We start from the raw sequence: 23,918 nt of genomic DNA, 5'->3' as shown, positions 1-23,918 counted from the left end.
CTAAAAAATAAGTGTTTCTAGTGTTTCTTTGCTGGCCTGTGTGACAGGGGATATTGCCTTATACCATTTTGCATTCTGTTTTATGGCACAGTGCATTGTAGAGGCTGTGTTCCTGTTTCCTTGGTAATTCTACAACAGGCTTTTCAAGTCAGTATTTTGCTGCATTGTTGTATAAATACACTAATATTTGCTCTGTTGTTTGTATAAATCACCAATTTGGCAGATTCTGCTTTGACCGCAATGTGTTAAGTTATCCATTTTTAATAAAATAATTTTGTACCCGATATGTGATATCATTTATGAAATCATTTTAATTTCAAATCCATTGTATATGATCACAGTATTAAGCCATGCCATGAATTAATTGATATCTTGTTTATCTTAAGGAGTTGTCTGTGTCTCTATCACACAAACATGCAGAAAACATGCATTATATTACTGAAATTAACCGTACAATTGAAATCACAGGAATAAAAAATGATTAATTTTTACTTATCCGATATTCCAGTGCCATCAATATAAACTTGAATGGCGTTGGCAATCCTGAATAAATATTACCTGCACATACACATGATTGTATCTATATTCATGGACATCCATGACACAACATGACAATCCAGGAAGCAGGTGACGTAGTCTTTTCCTGGCCGTGGATCCACACCAACCATAACGTTCGCTACTGTGAGGACAGCATCATAACGAACTCTAGAGAGAGGTGCAGGAAAATACGTTCGCTGTTCAAACTGAGAAATACAATCCAACACTTGTACACATTTCTCTTTGGCAATAATGTGTGCTCTCCCTGCATGTTAAATCGGTTTCAGTTTTTCACTGTCTTGCTACATCTGCAAAATGTACTGGTGGTGGGGGAGTGGGTTTGTCCCTAATGGAATTGTCAAAAAGGCTTAACAACACAGGGTGTTGTTTATTTTAGTCTATCACTCTGAACACTTCAGAAGGGATATGTGGTAAAAGCGAACATGCTTGTGGATAGGCTTTGTAAAATGTATTTATTTTTATGAACAAATATTCAGCTCCTTAATTCAGGGTTTGCGTGTGGGCTACAAAGTAAAATGTCCAGTGTTGATTCAAATCTTAAAGAGTCCAATAGGGACCATGTATATTCTGTAAGAGTTGACTTAACACGGAACATTTTACTGTGTAGTCCTCTGCAAATACATTGATACAAGTAAGAGTGCACATTGAAAACAAGACAAATCCAAGACCCGTCTTTCGGCCTTACTCTTTGCAGTGTATTATGTGACTACTGTATCATTTACTTGACATTCCCAATTAGGGATGTGTATGGACGGCTGTGTGTTTTTGATGGAGGTCATTCGCATCTTGAATCTGTACATCTGTATGTTATTGAGTGAGGCCGTTTGCATAAGTCTTTGCGTTATTAATTCACCGTTAAAGTCCAGGTTTCCGTCGCCGTTGAGGTCAAGTTCTTTAAGGATCTCCTCCAGTTCTCCCTTCTTCAGCTTCACGCCCAGGTGAGACTTCATGGCCTCCTTCAGCTCCTCGTGGGTGATCCGTCCATCACCGTCAAAGTCAAACTACATCAGGAACACAACAGGCAAGAGGAGGAGAAAGGAGGTTCTGAATACAAGCATTCTATGCAAAATTTTAAGTGAATGTTGAGATGACCTGACAGATTTTCCATGTCATGTCACCTGTAATAAACACTTACAGTAACATACTGTAGATAAGATGTTAAGTCACTGGACAAGACTTAAAAGCCCCTATGGGGGTGGGGGGTAAATTCCCATAGCTTTTAGAAACTTGCCATGTAAAATATGTCTGACAGTGTGCAGTTTTACATTACATTACATTGGCATTTGGCAGACGCTCTTATCCAGAGCAACATACAGTTGATTAGACTAAGCAGGAGACAATCCTCCCCTGGAGCAATGCAGGGTTAAGGGCCTTGCTCAAAGGCCCAATGGCTGTGCAGATCTTATTGTGGCTACACCGGGATTAGAACCACCGACCTTGCGTGTCCCAGTCATTTACATCAACCACTACACTACAGGCCGCCCCGTTTTAGAACTTGGGTTACTACGGACATTCATAACACACCCTCACCTGTTTGAAGGCACATTGCAGCTCTCTCACGCCCACCATATGGGCTGTCTCCTCTGTCATTCTGGGTCCCATGAGGTCACAGAAATCATCAAAGTCAACCAGGCCTCCCACTGCAGTGCAACAAACCAATGGTCAGCACCAGTAATAATGCAGCGCATTGCCTTCACAGAAAAACAAACACAAAATGGTCCTGTCCATCCCTGTACATGCAGATCTACAACCCTGGAGGTTCTCACCTATTATGATGAGGTCTTCAAAATTAGGGTTGAAATGAAAACTAGAGCAGGGGTCTCCAACCCTGGTCCTGGAGAGCTACTGGGTCTGCTGGTTTTTGTTTTCACCTTAAAATCAGCACCTGTTGAGACCCAGGTAACCAGGTGAGGTGAGTTAATTAATTAAATTAGAGCAGTTGATTATAGTTAATTGCAGGATAAGAACAAAAACCAGCAGACCCAGTAGACCAGGGTTGGAGACCACTGACCTAGAGGAACGGTAGATCTCCAGGAACACAGTTAGGCAGCCCTGCTCTAGCAGTTGTATGAGGTGTGCTTTGTTAGGGTTGGAGTGAAAATCAACAGGACAGTAGATCTCCAGGAACAGGGTTGGGCAGCCATGCTCTAGCTGTTGAATGAGGGGTGCTTTGCTAGGGTTGGAGTGAAAACCTACAGGATGGTAGCACTCCAAGAACAGGGTTGGGCAGCCCTGGTCTAAAGCATCAACACAGTTGCACGTACGCTTCATCTTTATCTGCTGGATGATCTCGATGAGCTCCATCTCCGTCGGCATGTACCCCATGGTCCTCATGCACTCAGCTACGTCCTTGTAGTTCAGGTAGCCATCTTGGTCATAGTCAAACTCCTTGAAGGCTTGGTTCAGCTCTGAAGCACAGGATAAAACCAACAACTTTTAACCCGTTGTACAGCCATTTTCAAAAACAGCAATTATTTTGACTGAAACTATAAATACAAGAAGCCACAGGTGAATTTGTTTTTTGTTGGTAAGGAAAAAAAAAAAGTATTATTACATTACATTACTGTGCACATGACTATATAAGAGAACACTACCTTACCTTCAACTAATCATTACTGATAAATACTCACCATCCAGCTCTACTGTTGACAGTTCTCTCTCCTAAGCAGGAAACCAACAAATTAAAAAATAAATAAATTTAAAATGTATTTAAATAAATACCATTTTAAAACCAATCACAAATTGCATATTGAAAAAAGTATATTGAATTACTATTTCATACATTTATTGTATCATCCACATTCACCAATTTTATAATATACAGTGGTGTGAAAAAGTGTTTGCCCCCTTCCTGATTTCTTATTTTTTTGCATGTTTGTCACACTTAAATGTTTCAGATCAAACAAATTTAAATATTAATCAAAGACAACACAAGTAAACACAAAATGCAGTTTTTAAATGAAGGTTTTTATTATTAAGGGAGAAAAAAAATCCAAACCTACATGGCCCTGTGTGAAAAAGTGATTGCCCCCTAAACCTAATAACTGGTTGGCCACCCTTTACAGCAACAACTGCAATCAAGCGTTTGCGATAACTTGCAATGAGTCTCTTACAGCGCTGTGGAGGAATTTTGGCCCACTCATCTTTGCAGAATTGTTGTAATTCAGCTACATTGGAGGGTTTTCGAGCATGAACCGCCTTTTTAAGGTCATGCCAAAGCATCTCAATAGGATTCAGGTCAGGACTTTGACTAGGCCACTCCAAAGTCTTCATTTTGTTTTTCTTCAGCCATTCAGAGGTGGACTTGCTGGTGTGTTTTGGATCATTGTCCTGCTGTAGAACCCAAGTTCATTTCAGCTTGAGGTCACAAACAGATGGCCGGACATTCTCCTTCAGGATTTTTTGGTAGACAGCAGAATTCATGGTTCCATTTATCACAGCAAGTCTTCCAGGTCCTGAAGCAGCAAAACAGCCCCAGACCATCACACTACCACCACCATATTTTACTGTTGGTATGATGTTCTTTTTCTGAAATGCGGTGTTACTTTTACACCAGATGTAATGGGACACACACCTTCCAAAAAGTTCAACTTTTGTCTCATCAGACCACAGAGTATTTTCCCAAAAGTCTTGGGGAACATCAAGATGTTTTCTGGCAAAATTGAGACGAGCCTTAATGTTTTTTTTTTCTCAGCAGTGGTTTTCGTCTTGGAACTCTGCCATGCAGGCCATTTTTGCCCAGTCTCTTTCTTATGGTGGAGTCATGAACACTGACCTTAACTGAGGCAAGTGAGGCCTGCAGTTCTTTGGATATTGTTGTGGGGTCTTTTGTGACCTCTTGGATGAGTCGTCGCTGCGCTTGGTCTACTTCACTTTGTCAGGCAGGTCCTATTTAAGTGATTTCTTGATTGAGAACAGGTGTGGCAGTAATCAGGCCTGGATGTGGCTAGAGAAATTGAACTCAGGTTTGATAAACCACAGTTAAATTATGTTTTAACAGGGGGGGGGCAATCCACACAGGGCCATGTAGGTTTGGATTTTTTTTCTCCCTTAATAATAAAAACCTTCATTTAAAAACTGCATTTTGTGTTTACTTGTGTTGTCTTTGACTAATATTAAAATTTGTTTGATGACCTGAAACATTTAAGTGTGACAAACATGCAAAAAAATAAGAAATCAGGAAGGCGGCAAACACTTTTTCACACCACTGTACACATTATTTCATATTTTTGTAGTTCAATCCTAAAGAATAACACATCTGCTAATTTGTGTGTGTGTGTGGCAGGAAGTGGACTAACATACTGCACACTTGCATGATTTGTTAAGCCAAAAGAGGAACCTGCACAGAAAGTGTGGTTAAAAACTTTCGGTATTATTCTCGTCCTCCATATCCTTGGTTAGCGTGACTGATTAAGCGTGACACTAATCTGTGCTGATGGGCTATTAATACTGTTGTTCTACTGGGATTAGGAAATTACAGGGGTTAACCTCTTGCAGTGCTATGAGACTCTATAAACTTCCCTTTTTTTCTAATCCATGAATCAAAACAGGTTGCTTATAGCAAAGGGGATTTATTGCAACAGAACAATGTAAAACCACATTACAGCTGATCCAGTACCATACAGTACACTCTACACATGGTGGTGCTGATTCCTGTCTCTGGGTCATTAAACTTTTGGTGTGTTAGGACAGCACTACTCCAGAATCATGGCATTTCTGTAGGCCCTGCTGTGTTTCTGGACAACATAATCAGATATAGGGTAATATCCCAACTATATGATTAGTACAGAGTGATCACAGGTGCTGGTGAAAGCTCCTGTATGTTTTCAAAAGCATCAGACTCCAGGTCAATTCTGTTTGAACATTCATACTGTATTTATATTTTAGAAGGAGAGAGAGAATGCAACCAGCAGTCAGTGGCATATTTTCGGGCCTCATCAAGTGCTTGTCTGGGAGATGGTTTCTGGAGAGGGCTGTAAAATATAAAATGTCTCAAGCTCTCCATTTTTCTCCAAGACAACTGAACAAATTCTCAGGGAGAATTTATTTTCATCCAATTTCAAATAGTAAGTTTTCCTGTTATAGTCGATTTAAGAATACAAAACAAAAAAAACAAAAAAAACAAGTTACCTTGCATTGCACTTTAGGAAATCAACATTTGACCACAGACTATTAGTACTCATTTCCTGATGGGATTTGAAGGTGGTTTTTTAACTCTGACTAATATTGTCATGAACATAATGTTGCCATGAAGAAATATCTGACAAAACTAAAATTAGGGTTGCTTTCACACCAGCTCAAATTCAATTTTATTCACGCGAACATGAATGGAAAAATGTTTCGGACAAATCCAAATTGACTTAATTTGCCAAAAATTCAAGGATGTTTGTTAGAAAATAATTTTGTTGTTACACGCAGATTTTGCGCGGCACGGATGGTGCAGTGGGTAGCACTGCCGCCTCACAGCAAGGAGGTCCTGGGTTCGAATCCCCGTCGGCCGGGGCCTCTCTGTGCGGAGTTTGCATGTTCTCCCCGTGTCTGTGTGGGTTTCCTCCGGGTACTCCGGTTTCCTCCCACAGTCCAAAGACATGCAGGTTAGGCTGATTGGAGAGTCTAAATTGCCCGTAGGTATGAGTGTGTGAGTGACTGGTGTGTGTGCCCTGCGATGGACTGGCGACCTGTCCAGGGTGTATTCCTGCCTTTCGCCCAATGTATGCTGGGATAGGCTCCAGCCCCCCTGCAACCCTGTTCAGGATAAGCGGGTTAAGATAATGGATGGATGGATGGATGCAGATTTTGCTTTGCTAGCACTTGTGTACTTTAGTCATTCACCGAGCTGGAAGTTTCTGGAAAAGCTCTATGTTTCATACAGAATGCAGACACCATATGCTATCCTCGGGCTTTCACTTTGTACTTGGTGCTTTCACCAGTTAACGGCATTATAAATGGAATATAAGGTCTACCTGCAGAAGACAGTGTCCTTTCCCAAACAATTCATGACTGAGTTCGAGAAGGGTGGAAATAGCTGGAAGCATATAGCACCTCATGAGCAGTCAACTCCACTGGTTTTTTTTTTGTGTTTTGTTTTTATTTTAAAAAACATAATTGTATGAATTTCAGTTATGCATTTCAATCTATGCTCATTTTCATGTTCTTTTTGATCAGCAATGTAAAGGTTCACTGTTCATCTTCTCATTTCAATTGTTCACATGCTAAAGCAATTATATCAGTCAGGTTTTAGGTAAAGTATAGCTTTAAATAGTCACTGCACTTGAGGTCGAACAGACGGAGTGTGAAAGTGCAGACTAAGGTACATGACTGGGACCTGGCAAGGTCGGCGGTTTGATTCTCGGTGTAGCCACAATAAGATCTGCACAGCCGTTGGGCCCTGAGCAAGGCCCTCAACCCTGTAATGTAATGAGTGTGAAAGTGCAGACTGAATGTGAAAGTGCAGACTGAGCGTGAAAGTGCAGACTGAGCGTGAAAGTGCAGACTGAGCGTGAAAGTGCAGACTGAATGTGAAAGTGCAGACTGAGCGTGAAAGTGCAGACTGAGCGTGAAAGTGCAGACTGAGCGTGAAAGTGCAGACTGAATGTGAAAGTGCAGACTGAGCGTGAAAGTGCAGACTGAGCGTGAAAGTGCAGACTGAATGTGAAAGTGCAGACTGAGCGTGAAAGTGCAGACTGAATGTGAAAGTGCAGACTGAATGTGAAAGTGCAGACTGAATGTGAAAGTGCAGACTGAGCGTGAAAGTGCCCAGATGTCACCGGTGTGGAGAGGAATCAGCTAGCCCAAGGCGTTACATTTGATGGTTACTGCGGAGAGATGTTTGCAATGACCGATGCAGCGTGCAGGAACATGCTCACCTGTCCGAAAACGGCATTGAGGAGCGGGGTGCAGGAACATGCTCACCTGTCCGAAAACGGCATTGAGGAGCGGGGTGCAGGAACATGCTCACCTGTCCGAAAACGGCATTGAGGAGCGGGGTGTACGTCTTGTTGCCGCCGCTCTCTTTTTTGTTCTTTCGGCGGGTGGGCTCTGACGATGACCCCTTCCTCCGGCGGGGCGTGGCAGCGCCCGGGTCAGGGGTGGTGGCTTCCGGCGGGGTGGACTCAGAGCGAGAGCCTTTTCTCAGGGCAGGCTTAAGAGGTCTCGAGGAGGCACTGCGCAGGAGATACGAGCCGGGGCCGTCTATCATATCATCGTCATATCATCCATTATTTTCACTCGGATAGACACTGAGCCACAGCAGGAAATTCCTCCCTCATACTATGAAAAAATAGTCCTATATATCTCCATATATGGAGATCAAATCATGATTTGGTATTTTTGTTACAATAGAAGGCTGTTATGATATTTGATATTTTAAACTGTTCCCTATATGCCTCTATATTCCCTGTATGCCTATATATTTTCATATCCTTATTTCATATAATAAAAATTGTTTGTTGCTCTCACCTGTCAGTGGAAGGTGCTCTCTCTTTCTCATTTTTTGCCGTCTGGGACATGCTGATCAGGGGGAAATTTAAGAAGGGTTATGTACACTACAGTATATAAATGGACACTAGGGAAGCATATGTAAAGTGTGTTCGCCATTCGTTGGCTATCACTCTGTTTGCATACATGTGGATGTTTAGCATGTGAACATGAATATTCAATCTGCTTTTCAACTCCAAAATCACAAGCAGTCTTCTACTACAAGACATGCCCAGTTCCCATCATTCAATCTTTAAACAATCTTTGTGCATGAATGTATATGTGTATTGTATTCATTTGTCTAAAATGTAATCATTCATCTCTGAAATCATTCTCATTCATATGTTATGAAGTGATATACCTGTAAATACAAACAAACAAACGTGTATGTCAGTTATTGAGGTTAAAACACACCCATACACACACATACACACAGGCATAATGAGACTGTTCTGCTGGGTGTATAAGACAGGCAGAAAGAAAAACAGACTTCCCTTACCTAAGACAGAGAAGTAGAGAGGGAGAGGAGTCAGGGATCACCTGTTCTGCAAAGGAGTTTGGTTTCAACCTGGAGGCTACGTGAATGACAGCCGTGTGTCCCTGTCTCTCTCCCACTCTCCCTCAGTAAGACTTTAAGAGGTGATTACCTGGCTAAATGTGTCCAGCTTAGAAAAGGAAACATGATTGTGTGTGACTTGGGGAATATGGGAGTGGACTGTGAACAGATAGGTCCTTTGTTTGGAACTTCAGAATGTTTTATACATTTTAATGTTTTATAGAACATTTATAAAGTTCATTTTTACTTAAGAGTATGGTATTGTTTGATTTCAGACAATGAAATGTATTATTGGGTTACTTGGTGCATTATATATATTTTGTAACTGTTAAACTCTGGTATCTAAATAATAAATGATTGAAATTAAATGATAAATTAAATTAGCCAATTGAACTGTTCAACAAAGCAGGATTAGGAAACCAGGATCATGGTTTTTGGTTTTTATTATCAACATTAAAAGTAATCATCACAATTCATAAAAGTAGTCCTGTTTTATTGAAAAGCCCTCATACCATGTCAAGGTACAGGCCAAGAGAGGTTTTTTTGGGGTTTTTTTTTTTAACCCAACTTTCTTTTGGCCCCTTAAATCTTCTTCCTGTTGAGTGTTTGTCATTCTGATTTACTAGATAGGTATGGTACGGTTCTTATTGACTGCATAACATGTTTTCTGGCTAATTATGTCATCCGTGGAATAAATACATTAAAAAGTATATGAAATGGATAACAAAGACTGGGCCAAGTGCAATGACTTTAGGGAAAATATGTGGTTGTGAGATTATTCTCAAATATTGCCGAGTCATATCACAGTTTAGAAAATCTATCTGGAACCCTCACCTCCACAAACACACAAAAACAAGAACATGATCTAATTCCATATTTTATATTGTATGAACACTTGGGGAAGATGCAAAGGCCCGGACAGAACTGGGGTAGATGCAGCCAATTACGCAGTTGTATTGTTTATTATGATGATCCCCAAGAGCTGATGCAGTAGCAATCACCTAGTCTTCCTGGGGTCCATAATAATTGTGACGGCCTGTTATAAGTAACACCCAGGGGTTTTTTCATCTGAATGCTGCCTCGTTTGAACTAGAGTACAGCGGTCGATAGGAGAATACATTAAGTAATAGAATGAATTAAATGAATTACAATATTCTTCAGTGTTGTGTGGTCAGTACAGTAGTGGCCATGTTATGAAAAAGAAACAAAAGTTCAATAAAAAAAGACCCACAATGTTAACATTAGTAACATTCAACCCCGACAGCATCAAACGGGTACTTTTCCTAAAACATATTATAGGCTACATCACGTAACTCACGTGTAGCCATGCTTCAGATCAGGGACAGATCAAGACTGGCGCAAGTGTCAAACAAAGCTCTCGTTCTCCGGAAAAATTCAACTTCGTACGGAAATTCTCAAATGACTTCCAGCTTGAGGGACATCATTTTGAAAGAATCGGATATCCGTCTTATGCTTTCCTCTGATCCATTTCATTCCCGTTTCGGTTTTGGTCCCCAAATAGAGTACAGCACCCCCAAATATTTATCATTACATGGACATTAAGTAGAGAATTGGTCGTCGACAAAAAGTGAGTAACTTTATGGTTTCTTATCCAGGTACCCTACTATGACAGCATGCGTCCAGATAGCTAGTTTAATCGTTTACACGCAGTGGCGTCTCATAGATCAGAATTGGTGGGGAAACAAAGGTTTCAATGGTGGGACTAATCAATTAACCCCTGAGTAGCCTAACCAACACTTATCAAAAAATATGCATCACTCTGTTATCTACCGCGTTAGCATTGCAGATCATTGCAGAGTGCGGGCAAAGGAGGGAGAAAGAAGCCTACGTGTGTCTGCAAATAGTGTTGATAAAATATGCACGATTTCGTAATGCAAATATAATGAAATGCATAAGGCATAGGCTACTAAATAATAATACCTAATTGGGGAGAGCTGGCTATATCTGACGGTACTGAGTATTCTGTGAATGAATGGTTTTATTTATAGCATACTCAAGGAAAGTCAGGGGAAGTCTTTGCCACTGCTTAATGATTAAAACAGTTTTTTGTAAATTGTTTTCATCATTCAACACGATGTGATGAAGCCGCGTGTTAACTCCCGATTGATTAGTCAGATCATCGACACATTTGTTAATCAAGGACCAATAATAGAATTCTGAGCTCAGGAGACGCCATTGTTTACACGTTTCCTAGTGTACGTGTTCTGCTTTCCAGACTTCACTGTTGTCGACCACGTGTCATTTTTTTAAAAATGCATCGTGGTGATGGTACGATTAATGTTGTAAAACCGGTAATTTGTCGTTTTTCTTTTTCAAATTAATATATTTGTATATAATAGTGATGTAATTGTCGAGAATATAAGATTCTACACTCATTTCTATGACCTTTTTGCCAGCACTTGTTGCTGCATTTCATGTGTGGCCAAAGCATGCATTGTTTTACACTGTCAGTTCACGACCAGCTTATTATCATACATGATTACTGCAATAATTTCATCATTAGCACTTCAAGTTGGCAATTAATGATCCTATAGACTCCACGAGTGCCGCATTTGCATAGCTGCACAGCCATTATATTTCTTTCAGTTGTTCGACCAGTCACTGGTAGTGAAAGTGCATTTGTTGTAAACTGAGCTGACCGTTTCAGCTTCAGAAGACCGGGTTGTCATTCAGCAATTTTTGTAAAGGTTTACTACGAGTGACCTTTTGGGTGCCTACCGCCCCCACCCCCCCACCACACACATTCAAGGTACCCGATTATTTCTGAAGCCACTGTACACCCCTGTAGGCCTATTAAGAGCATTTTAATTTGAAGCATTTTAAACTGTGCCAACAAAAAAATGTATGTGTGCTGTATATATATTTTTTTCTATACTGAAATTGCTTGAGTTTCCTAGAATAAGCCCTTTCTTGTTTTTTAGGGATGTTGCTGATCCGGTTCCTGGTTGTTTTGATTCTTCTGCTGTCTGCTGCTGCTGCTGCTGCTGCTGCTGATGGTGAGTGTGCTCTGTTTGGGTTAAATATTTGGTTTGGGAGATGCTTGACATGGTTAATTAGAATTCTATAGCATGATTATTTTTCAAAGAATAAAAATAAATCAAATGGTGTCTTTAACTGAAGTAAATTAATTTTAAGACTTGTATGAAATTATATATGTCTAATGAGACCAGGAAAGCAGCGCATTAAATGCAGTATCGTTTCAGTAGATGCTTATTGTTTGTGGTTTTTGACATTTATATTTACATCTTTGCCAATTATTTTCCTGAAATTTTTCACACATGGTGCTTTTGATCTAGTCAAACAGCAGTGGACTTCAAAAGCCTTACATATTTAACACGAATGTAAAAAAAATAATTTACAGCATTCCAAACGCACAACGTTTACTGTAAATTAAATAAATGCGTCACAGCCTTTTGCACACTTAGAATACGTGATTGTCTCATACTCTGGTACATCTGCATTTTCTCAATAATTATGCATCTGTCCTCCACAGAATCCTTTTCAGTTTTGGTTCCCCCTGATCCGATCTCAGTCGGGACAGGAAGCTCGGTTACCCTGCCCTGCTGGGTCTTCCCTCCCCGCAATGCCGAGTCCATGCGGGTTCACTGGTTCCAACGGACTCCATCCGACCAAATGACAGTGCTTCACTATCAGGAAGGTCAGGTGCAGAGCTTCCAGGCCCCGCAGTTCAGCGGGCGGGCATTTCTGCGGTCCGGGGGGCTAAAGGGGGGAGATGTATCTCTGAGGCTGGAGAATGTGTCGGTAGAAGACGGGGGGGAGTTTCAGTGCTTTGTCAGCGGTGACCAGCACGATGATTGGGCGGGAGTTTTTCTCAATGTGACGGGTGAGTACGGTTCTGTGTACCTTTCTCCTCTTTGCCGATAATGTTGTTCATGCTGAAATGTGTAGAAATGTGAGAAAAGCCAAATGCCATCACTCAAATTGCTAAAAGAAGCCCAACTGTCAATTTAGATTGGTTCACACTGAAGGATGCATTACAAACCAGTGTTCTTGCTGGCTCTTCCCTGCCCTCAATGCAGGTCCACTGGTTCCAACAGATTCAATTAAATTGAAAAAATAATTGGTTTCCATTCCATTCCATTCTTTTTTCAGTTAACCATGACTCTCTCTCTCACTCTCACTCTCACTCTACAGTGCTTTTACCAAACGCTCCACCCACATCCACAAGTCCAGGTGAGTGGCTGCACACTTGGTCAACAACCAATGAATACTCTGCACCGGAACGATGTCTATCTGTATCAGATGCCTGTCCATTTCTCCAGTTCTTTATAAAATTTGCTGATAAATTAAACCTAGCAAATAGTGTTTTTATGTTTTCTTTCTTTAAAGGCATACTATGCAAGACTATGCTCAGTCATTGCTATGATACATTATGGTGACCTGTATCTGTTCTCTTCTGCCCAATAACTTGCTTGTCTAACTGTATTTGTTTGGAACCTTTCTGGGCTTGACCCTTCTTTGTGTACAGTTAGCCTTGTTCGCATGGTACCTGCGGTTATTGGCTAACTAAATGTAGTTAAATACGTTAGCTGGCTGGCCATGATAGCTGGGTCCCCCTGCACAGGACTACAGCTTATTTTCGTGAGATTCTCCCGTGTATCTCTGGGAGATTGATCCATCTTTTGGGTAGGGGGCTCATTCCGAAATCCCAAAAAACTTGTGTGTGTGAGTGCGCATGCTTATGTTGTAGAATTGTACTATGCTTCCTGGCAGGAGCAGACTGAACCCCACTGGTGCTGTGCTAGCAGATGCTAGCGTAGGTCCATTCCATCACCATTTACTAAAGCTAGCTGCATATGGTTTCTGTAGTCTGCTGTACGATGTTATGAAGCTACTGACAGACCCAAGAGCAAAATGTCTCCTTATTCTACTGGTGGGTGAGCTTCTTCATCTTGTGGGTGTAGGTGGGGTTGAGAAGGGAGAAGATATGTTCTGATTGTAAATACAGGAGCAAAACAAGGAAATAAATTCTGCATAGTATCCCTTTACAATCCCAATATCAGAGTAAAGTTGGCAATCTCGGTATTGCATGCCATTTTAATACTGCTTATTGTGGCTGTTGCTCTTGCCATGTTCCCGTCTCTCAGGAAACCTCTTTCTCTCTCTCACACAGGTGATAATCAGTCAAGACAGAAGTGGCCAGTCTTGTTTGCATTGGTCACCTTATTGCTTGCCATCTTCATCATCTGCACTGTTCAGTTCATAAAATATTTTAGAAATTAACATGTCCCCCCAACCCCATGCACCTGGGTGGGGAACAACTGCAGGATGCCTGATGTTGGTTTAAAGGTACAATAGGTAAGGTTTTTCTGTTAAAACATTGTTACAAGACCAGTGTAAATCCCTTTCTATCATTGGAAAAAGGCTCACTGACTCAGTCCTTAAATTCAGGTTTCAATATATACAATTGATGCATTGGCACTCTGCACCAAAATATTGTACACCTGTACAATAATTCAAGCTCATTGGTTGAAAATTGGTTGTAATTGCCACAGCCAATGTTGGTTCAACATCAGCTCGTTCACAGAGAAGGGGGAGGGATAAACAGTGTTGTGGTTTGAGGGTGTTTGTTGCTGTAATTCCCATTTTCCTCCTGCCTGTTAGGAGTCTTTTCTTTTCTCTTTTTTTTTTGCTGTATTACTGAGAAATGTCATTGCATTTTCAAGCTTTATTTTGGCAATATCAATAGTTAAATGTCAACATTGTAAGTCAGATAATTGTAAGTCAGCCTAATGGCCAAATTAAATATTTACATTTACATTGATATTGTGCAGTGTAACCTCACTGTTGTAATCTGTAGTTAAAGCCCTATAGTTTACGTCCAAGTATGCTGGTCGATTGTGTAACTTTTTTTAATGCATCAGTTAAAATGTTTCCATCCCTCTTCACTATGGCTTCTTCCTGAGACTTGATTGGCATGACATCTGTAAATATGCAGCTGTTAACAACTTTGTTACAGACGGGGTTGGGCACTCAAAATTCTCGCAATATTTGCCAGAAACACCGGGTCTATTTTACCATAGGCGACTGGTCTAATGAAATGTAAGGGTAAACTTGCATTTTATATGCCAATGTATTTTGGCGGGGGACAATTGTGGTGGTGAGATTTACGTGTCCAATCCACCATTTTCCGGCAGAGAACCATGGCCTCGGACTTGGAGGTGCTGACATCTCATCCCGGCCGCTTCACACTCGGCTACAAACCGCTCCAGTGCATGCTGAAGGTCACGGTCCGATGAAGCCTGCAGAACCACGTCGTCCGCAAAAAGCAGAGACGCAATTCTGAGGTCACCAAACCGGAGACTCTCCTCACCTCGGCTGCGCCTTGAGATCCTGTCCATGAATATCACAAACAGGACCGGTGACAAGGGGCAACCTTGGCGGAGTCCAACACCCACTGGAAACGTGCTTGACACCACCCCGGTCTGCCACTCTGCAGGTACTGTCCCCGACCTCCACGCAACACTGAAGAGGCGTGTCAGCCAAGACAGCCCAACAATGTCCAGAGCCATCAGCATCTCAGGGCGAATCTCATCCACACCCGGCGACTTTTTGCCATGGGATAAGGCCCGGCCACCAGACGCTCGCCGACGAGCTCCCCTCCTGGGTCTGGCTCCAGAAAGGGGCCCCAGTTTCCCTTTTCCGGGCGAGGTAACTGGGTTCTCGTGTGGCCGTATCGAGTCTTTGAATCGCTTTTATTCTGGCTCCTCCCCCAGGACCATTTTGCCTTGGGAGACCCTACTGGGGGCTAGCTAGTGCCCCTGACAACGTAGCTCCCAGGATCACCGGGACACACAAACCCTTCCACCATGTTAAGGTGGCGATTCCTTGGAGAGTATTATTGTGTGACACATAATACTAAAGTGCGGCAAACAAACTAATGGAGACCTATCCATAGCTCCCATTCGATTTTATTTCGTGGGGGACAAAAAGGAGAGGCAAGATGCTGTGAAAGTGTTATACCGACGAAATGGCTCTATTTGTACATGATTTTAGTAGCTAACTTTGGTTTGACCATTTCAAAACACACTTTTATAACTGCTTTTATCAGTTTTTAAGGCTGCAGGGCATGGGGGTTTTTTTACTACATTTTGTATTATAGGTGAACTCTTCTACATGACTACCAAGGTGATGTTCAGAGCCTGTACTCCTCACTTACAGGACCTTACACATTCTTGCACCAAGTTATATTGTACCGTTGTTAGCTCTGAGGGCTTTTTGGCTGTCCTAGAGCCTATGTTACAAACTTAGGTGATCATGACTTTGCTGTAAATGCCCTGAGAATCTGAAACTGCCTCCTCTTGTGTACTAGCACTGGCTCTTTTAAATCCATTAAGATGCATTTTTATCCAACTTCCTTTTACAATATATGATCTGTATCTGAATTATTTTATCTGTATTTCATCTGTTTTTTTTCTACATATTACACTCTATTTGTTGTCTGTTTATTTTCTTATATTATTTGATGGTAAAAATCAGTATGGAACACAAATTGAAAGCTTCAAAAACATGGCAAAATAATGAAATGGCCTTTAATGTTGTGTGTGCCTGTCGATGGCCTGTCAAAAGTACTTTATATATATCTCTGCAGACTAGAGATTTCCAAAGGGGAGTGTCTTTTAGGTACATATCCCCAAGGTATGCCCCATTGGAGTCTGCCAGAATCAAATTATACGCCTCCCCCACTGCCCATTTGGAGTTATTTTACAGGGTGTAATCCTGCCCCTCTCCCAATGCACACAGGGTGTAATCCTGCCCCTCTCCCAATGCACACAGGGTGTAATCCTGCCACTCACCCAATGCACACAGGGTGTAATCCTGCCCCTCACCCAATGCACACAGGGTGTAATCCTGCCCCTCACGCAATGCACACAGGGTGTAATCCTGCCCCTTACCCAATACACACAGGGTGTAATTCTGCCGCTCACCCAGTGCACACAGGGTGTAATCCTGCCCCTTACCCAATGCACACAGGGTGTAATCCTGTATCTCACCCAAGGATTAGATGAAGGATGGATGGATTTTATTTTCTTATGTTGTTTATTGTGTTTTCTTTGATACACCTGACGTCGTGTTTAGACAGTAATACAAGTCATATTATAAGATGACTCAATTATGCTATACACATGTCTTTAGCCATCTAAATACAATAAAATAAAAAATAAAATAAAAGACTAATTATAAAAAATAAAAATAAAAAATCAAGAGATGGGGTTGGGGTTTTTTATTGTGCTTGTATCTTTTTCTGTCTGTGTTTTGCTCATTTCATTTTGACCTTTGTGTGCCTGCCAAAGTAAAAACCAAGGTACCAATCTTATTCTGTCAAACCCTTCCGATTTTTTCACGGTACGTTTGCATTGGTATGTCATTACTGTGTTGTGGACGCTGTAATAATCACAAGCCTGCCGCCCGCCTGTACTTCTGCCCCGCTGACAGCTCTCCTGCTACCGGACCTCCCTGCACGTCTACCGACTACGAGTTCGCCTCTTCCCTCGGCACCGTGCTTTTGGTTTATTTATTGTTTTATTGGCTGGATCTACGTGTATGGACTTTGCTTGTTTTGACTACGCCGCTGAGATTCGTCCCGAATAAAGCCCTGATTTTATATTACTATTGTTTCTGAGTCGTGCATTTTGGGTCCAACCCCCACGCAACCGTCTCAGCTGTATTATGATGTAGTAGCAGAAGAAAAACCAGACTGAAGATGAACAGAAATGAGTTGAATCAACTTGGCAAAGTTGTGAATAATGCTGTATTAAGATAGCATGTCTGGCTTTCCTTGTAGGTGCAATCATGAATACAAATGTATATTGTCTTGTTGTATTGAGTCAATAAACAAATCTGTACATTCTAACTGCTGTACTTACAATAAAAGCAGAGAGTGTGCTCTTTAACCACATGTGAATTGAGTGATTGATTGATTTAAATTTGAAGCTTATTGCATACTGAACCGTAACGTCACATTCGGAAGGTACAGATTCTTAACATTTGCTCAAATCGCCCCCTATCTGCAGCCCTGCCAATACAAAAAAACTAACAAAAGTACAATAAAAAAAATTTGAAATGGAAATTCTCAAATGACTTTCAGCTTGTGGAACATCATTTTGAAAGAATCGGAAATCAGTCTTATAAATCCATGACCAAGGGGGGGGGGGTGCACGGATGGTGCAGTGGGCACTGCCGCCTCACAGCAAGGAGGTCCTGGGTTCCCGGTCGGCCGGGGCCTCTCTGTGTGGAGCTTGCATGTTCTCCCCGTGTCTGCGTGGGTTTCCTCCGGGTACTCCTGTCCAGGGTGTATTCCTGCCTTTCGCCCAATGTATGCTGGGATAGGCTGCAGCCCCCCTGCGACCCTGTTCAGGATAAGCGGGTTCAGATAATGGATGGATGGATGGATGACCAAGTGGTCCACCTGCCCCTCCCACCCATTCATTCAGTCCCCTCTGTGACTCCATATCTCCTGCTTTAACCTCGGAATGTAGAAAATGTCGACAGAAAAAAAATTATCAACATTAAAAGTAATCATCACAATTCATAAAAGTAGGTACAGGCCAAGAGAGGGTTTTTTTGGGGGTTTTTTTTTAAACCCAACTTTCTTTTGGCCCCTTAAATCTTCCTGTTGAGTGTTTGTAATTCTGATTTACTAGATAGGTATGTTACGGTTCTTATTGACTGCATAACATGTTTTCTGGCTAATTATGTCATCTGTGGAATAAATACATTAAAACGTATATGAAGTGGATAACAAAGACTGGGCCAAGTGCAATGACTTTAGGGAAAATATGTGGTTGTGAGATTATTCTCAAATATTGCGTCATATCACAGTTTAGAAAATCTATCTGGAACCCTCACCTCCACAAACACACAAAAACAAGAACATGATCTAATTCCATATTTTATATTGTATGAACACTTGGGGAAGATGCAAAGGCCTGGACAGAACTGGGGTAGATGCAGCCAATTACGCAGTTGTATTGTTTATTATGATGATCCCCAAGAGCTGATGCAGTAGCAATCACCTAGTCTTCCTGGGGTCCATAATAATTGTGACGGCCTGTTATAAGTAACACCCAGGGTTTTTTTAATCTGAATGCTGCCTCTTTTGAACTAGAGTACAGCGGTCGATAGGAGAATACATTAAGTAATAGAATGAATTAAATGAATTACAATATTCTTCAGTGTTGTGTGGTCAGTACAGTAGTGGCCATGTTATGAAAAATAAAAAGTACAATAAAAAAAGACCCACAATGTTAACATTAGTAACATTCAACCCCGACTGCATCAAACGGGTACTTTTCCTAAAACATATTACAGGCTACATCACGTTACTCGCGTGTAGCCATGCTTCAGATCAGGTTCAGATGAAGACTGGCGCAGGTGTCAAACAAAGCTCTCGTTCTCCGGAAAAATTCAACTTCGTACGGAAATTCTCAAATGACTTTAAGCTTGTAGGACATCATTTTGAAAGAATCTGATATCCGTCTTATACTCTCCTCTGATCCATTTCATTTCTGTTTCGGTTTTGGCCCCCAAATAGAGTACAGCACCCCCAAATATTTATCATTCGATGTCTGTTCTTCAAACATGGACATTAAGTAGAGAATTGGTCGTCGACAAAACTGAGTAACTTTATGGTTTCTTATCCAGGTACCCTACTATGGCAGCATGCGTCCAGATAGCTAGTTTAATCGTTTACACGCAGTGGCGTCTCATAGATCAGAATTGGTGGGGAAACAAATGTTTCAATGGTGGGGGGTAATCAATTAACCCCTGAGTAGCCTAACCAACACTTATCAAAAAAGATGCATCACTCTGTTATCTACCGCGTTAGCATTGCAGAGTGCGGGCAAAGGAGGGAGAAAGAAGCCTACGTGTGTCCGCAAATAATGTTGATAAAATGTGCACGATTTCGTAATGCAAATATAATGAAATGCATAAGGCATAGGCTACTAAATAATAGTAATAGTAATTGTATTCATCATTCAACACGATGTGATGAAGCCGCGTGTTAACTCCCGATTGATTAGTCAGATCATCGACATATTTGTTAATCAAGGACAAATAATAGAATTCTGAGCTCAGGAGACGCCATTGTTTACACGTTTCCTAGTGTACGTGTTCTGCTTTTCGGACTTCACTGTTGTCGACCACGTGTCATTTTTTTTAAAAATGCATCGTGGTGATGGTACGATTAATGTTGTAAAACTGGTAATTTGTCGTTTTTCTTTTTAAAATGAATATATTTGTATATAATAGTGATGTAATTGTCAAGAATATAAGATTCTACACTCATTTCTATGAAACATTTTTGCCAGCACTTGTTGCTGCATTTCATGTGTGGCCAAAGCATGCATTGCTTCACACTGTCAGTTCACGACCAGCTTATTATCATACATGATTACTGCAATAATTTCATCATTAGCACTTCAAGTTGGCAATTAATGATCCTATAGACTCCACGAGTGCCGCATTTGCATAGCTGCACAGCCATTATATTTCTTTCAGTTGTACGACCAGTCACTGGTAGTGAAAGTGCATTTGTTGTAAACTGAGCTGACCGTTTCAGCTTCAGAAGACCGGGTTGTCATTCAGCAATTTTTGTAAAGGTTTACTACGAGTGACCTTTTGGGTGCCTACCGCCCCCACCCCCCCACCACACACATTCAAGGTACCCGATTATTTCTGAAGCCACTGTACACCCCTGTAGGCCTATTAAGAGCATTTTAATTTGAAGCATTTTAAACTGTGCCAACAAAAAAATGTATGTGTGCTGTATATATATTTTTTTCTATACTGAAATTGCTTGAGTTTCCTAGAATAAGCCCTTTCTTGTTTTTTAGGGTTAAATATTTGGTTTGGGAGATGCTTGACATGGTTAATTAGAATTCTATAGCATGATTATTTTTCAAAGAATAAAAATAAATCAAATGGTGTCTTTAATTGAAGTAAATTAATTTTAAGTTTTGTATGAAATTATATATGTCTAATGAGACCAGGAAAGCAGCCCATTAAATGCAGTATCGTTTCAGTAGATGCTTATTGTTTGTGGTTTTTGACATTTATATTTACATCTTTGCCAATTATTTTCCTGAAATTTTTCACACATGGTGCTTTTGATCTAGTCAAACAGCAGTGGACTTCAAAAGCCTTACATATTTAACACGAATGTTAAAAAATAATTTACAGCATTCCAAACGCACAACGTTTACTGTAAATTAAATAAATGCGTCACAGCCTTTTGCACACTTAGAATACGTGATTGTCTCATACTCTGGTACATCTGCATTTTCTCAATAATTATGCATCTGTCCTCCACAGAATCCTTTTCAGTTTTGGTTCCCCCTGATCCGATCTCAGTCGGGACAGGAAGCTCGGTTACCCTGCCCTGCTGGGTCTTCCCTCCCCGCAATGCCGAGTCCATGCGGGTTCACTGGTTCCAACGGACTCCATCCGACCAAATATCAGTGCTTCACTATCAGGAAGGTCAGGTGCAGAGCTTCCAGGCCCCACAGTTCAGCGGGCGGGCATTTCTGCGGTCCGGGGGGCTAAAGGGGGGAGATGTATCTCTGAGGCTGGAGAATGTGTCGGTAGAAGACGGGGGGGAGTTTCAGTGCTTTGTCAGCGGTGACCGGCACAATGATTGGGCGGGAGTTTTTCTCAATGTGACGGGTGAGTATGGTTCTGTGTACCTTTCTCCTCTTTGCCAATAATGTTGTTCATGCTGAAATGTGTAGAAATGTGAGAAAAGCCAAATGCCATCACTCAAATTGCAAAAAGAAGCCCAATTGTCAGTTCAGATTTGTTCACACTGAAGAACGCATTACAAACCAGTGTTCTTGCTGGCTCTTCCCTGCCCTCAATGCAGGTCCACTGGTTCCAACAGATTCATCCATCCATCCATCCATTATCTGAACCCGCTTATCCTGATCAGGGTCGCAGGGGGGCTGGAGCCTATCCCAACATACATTGGGCGAAAGGCAGGAATACACCCCGGACAGGTCGCCAGTCCATCGCAGGGCACACACACCATTCACTCACACACTCATGCCTACGGGCAATTTAGACTCTCCAATCGGCCTAACCTGCATGTCTTTGGACTGTGGGAGGAAACCGGAGTACCCGGAGGAAACCCACGCAGACACGGGGAGAACATGCAAACTCCACACAGAGAGGCCCCGGCCGACGGGGATTCGAACCCAGGACCTCCTTGCTGTGAGGCGGCAGTGCTACCCACTGCACCATCCGTGCCGCCTCCCAACAGATTCAATTCAATTAAAAAAATAATTGGTTTCTGATTAACCATTCAGTTAACCATGACTTCCAGCAATATTTTCCTTTACAAAGCCCAGCCTTATTCATAATGGTCCTCTAGTTTGGAGACTAATCCAGTCTCTCTCTCTCTCACTCTCACTCTACAGTGCTTTCACCAAACGCTCCATCCACATCCACAAGTCCAGGTGAGTGGCTGCACACTTGGTCAACAACCAATGAATACTCTGCACTGGAACGATGTCTATCTGTATCAGATGCCTGTCCGTTTCTCCAGTTCTTTATAAAATTTGCATGGAGATAAATTAAACCTAGCAAATAGTGTTTTTATGTTTTCTTTCTTTAAAGGCATACTATGCAAGACTATGCTCAGTCATTGCTAGGATACATTATGGTGACCTGTATCTGTTCTCTTCTGCCCAATAATTTGCTTGTCTAACTGTATTTGTTTGAAACCTTTCTGGGCTTGACCCTTCTTTGTGTACTGTATCTGAAAAGGCTACAGTTAGCCTTGTTCGCATGGTACCTGCGGTTATTGGCTAACTAAATGTAGTTAAATACGTTAGCTGGCTGGCCATGATAGCTGGGTCCCCCTGCACAGGACTACAGCTTATTTTCGTGAGATTCTCCTGTGTATCTCTGGGAGATTGATCCATGTTTTGGGTAGGGGGCTCATTCCGAAATCCCAAAAAACTTGTGTGTGTGATTGCGCATGCTTATGTTGTTGTAGAATTGTACTACGCTTCCTGGCAGGAGCAGACTGAACCCCACTGGTGCTGTGCTAGCAGATGCTAGCGTAGGTCCATTCCATCACCATTTACTAAAGCTAGCTGCATACGGTTTCTGTAGTCTGCTGTACGATGTTATGAAGCTACTGACAGAACCAAGAGCAAAATGTCTCCTTATTCTATTGGTGGGTGAGCTTCATCATCTTGTGGGTGTAGGTGGGGTTGAGAAGGGAGAAGATATGTTTTGATTGTAAATACAGGAGCAAAACAAGGAAATAAATTCTACATAGTATCCCTTTACAATCCCAATATCAGAGTAAAGTTGGCAATCTCGGTATTGCATGCCATTTTAATACTGCTTATTGTGGCTGTTGCTCTTGCCATGTTCCCGTCTCTCAGGAAACTTTCACTCTCTCACACAGGTGATAACCAGTCAAGACAGAAGTGGGCAGTCATGTTTGTATTGGTCATCTTATTGCTTGCCATCTTCATCATCTGCACTGTTCTGTTCATCAAATATTTTAGAAATTAACATGTCCCCCCAACCCCATGCACCTGGGTGGGGAACAACTGCGGGATGCCTGATGTTGGTTTAAAGGTACAATCGGTAAGATTTTTCTGTTAAAACATTGTTACAAGACCAGTGTAAATCCCTTCCTATCATTAGAAAAAGGCTCACGGACTCACCCTCTGCCTGTGTTCATAGTCCTTAAATTCAGGTTTCAATATATACAATTGATGCATTGACACTGCACCAAAATATTGTACACCTGTACAATAATTCAAGCTTATTGGTTGAAAATTGGTTGTAATTCCCACAGCCAATGCTGGTTCAACATCAGCGCGTTCACAGAGAAGGGGGATGGATAAACAGTGTTGTGGTTTAAGGGTGTTTGTTGCGGCAATTCCAGTCTTCCTCCTGAACGTTGGGAGTCCAAAATTACCTATTGTACCTTTAATACTATTGTATTTTAAGTTTAGCTTAGGGTTTCAGTTGAGTAACTTGACGTAATCTGCTAAAATTGCTGCTGACATTCCGAAAAAGTTTTTGCTGTTGACAAAAGCCAAGTATGAGATCGCAGAACCTTGCTAATTATTATTGCAGCTAAATCGTTAAAGGAACATCTCATCTGCCAAGCATACCCATTTGTTTTGACCGCTGTCGTAAGATTTTGTCTTTGCTGGATACCCATTTACATTTGCATTTTTGTCATTTGGCAGGCACTTTTAATCCGACTTACAAGTGCATAGGTTCTTCACAAGTTAAAGCATTTCTTTTGGGGGGGGGGGTT

The 23,918-nt window shown here is 41.6% G+C and overlaps 2 protein-coding genes across 4 annotated transcripts; one reads left to right on the top strand and one right to left on the bottom strand.

Annotated features, from left to right (window-relative positions):
- Positions 1-293: 293 nt before the first annotated feature.
- On the bottom strand, positions 294-10,550 carry LOC133135133 (calcium-binding protein 2-like). Of its 3 annotated transcripts, none has more exons than XM_061251916.1 (9): positions 9,909-10,550; positions 8,534-8,579; positions 8,017-8,067; positions 7,517-7,721; positions 3,189-3,219; positions 2,823-2,966; positions 2,089-2,198; positions 1,412-1,559; positions 294-705 (listed from the first exon to the last, which is right to left on the bottom strand). In XM_061251916.1, the coding sequence occupies exons 1-9, from the start codon at positions 9,916-9,918 to the stop codon at positions 677-679; spliced, it is 774 nt and encodes a 257-aa protein (XP_061107900.1). In that variant the 5' UTR covers positions 9,919-10,550; the 3' UTR covers positions 294-676. The 3 variants fall into 3 exon arrangements, with proteins under 3 accessions (XP_061107900.1, XP_061107902.1, XP_061107901.1); XM_061251918.1 differs by having other exon boundaries at positions 8,534-8,574; positions 9,909-10,549; XM_061251917.1 differs by lacking the exon at positions 8,534-8,579 and having other exon boundaries at positions 9,909-10,547.
- LOC133135121 (butyrophilin subfamily 1 member A1-like) lies at positions 9,966-23,890 on the top strand. The gene is made up of 4 exons (XM_061251902.1): positions 9,966-10,178; positions 11,533-11,607; positions 12,105-12,455; positions 20,987-23,890. Exons 2-4 carry the CDS (start codon positions 11,535-11,537, stop codon positions 21,337-21,339), a joined length of 777 nt encoding a protein of 258 aa, XP_061107886.1. The 5' UTR covers positions 9,966-10,178; positions 11,533-11,534; the 3' UTR covers positions 21,340-23,890.
- Positions 23,891-23,918: the final 28 nt, after the last annotated feature.

This window comes from Conger conger, chromosome 8, assembly GCF_963514075.1.
Source record: "Conger conger chromosome 8, fConCon1.1, whole genome shotgun sequence".
In the NCBI taxonomy this organism is placed as follows: domain Eukaryota; kingdom Metazoa; phylum Chordata; class Actinopteri; order Anguilliformes; family Congridae; genus Conger; species Conger conger.
This window is presented reverse-complemented; position numbering and strand designations above follow the sequence as displayed.

Coding starts and splice junctions, on each gene's coding strand:
- LOC133135133 (XM_061251916.1), bottom strand. Junction 8,068..8,533: donor TCTCTACTTCTCTGTCTTAG/GTAAGGGAAGTC, acceptor CCCCCTGATCAG/CATGTCCCAGACGGCAAAAA. Junction 1,560..2,088: donor TGCAATGTGCCTTCAAACAG/GTGAGGGTGTGT, acceptor TTCCTGATGTAG/TTTGACTTTGACGGTGATGG.
- LOC133135121 (XM_061251902.1), top strand. CDS start 11,535: ATGTTGCTGATCCGGTTCCTGGTTGTTTTGATTCTTCTGCTGTCTGCT. Junction 11,608..12,104: donor TGCTGCTGCTGCTGCTGATG/GTGAGTGTGCTC, acceptor TGTCCTCCACAG/AATCCTTTTCAGTTTTGGTT. Junction 12,456..20,986: donor AGTTTTTCTCAATGTGACGG/GTGAGTACGGTT, acceptor ATCCGATCTCAG/TCGGGACAGGAAGCTCGGTT.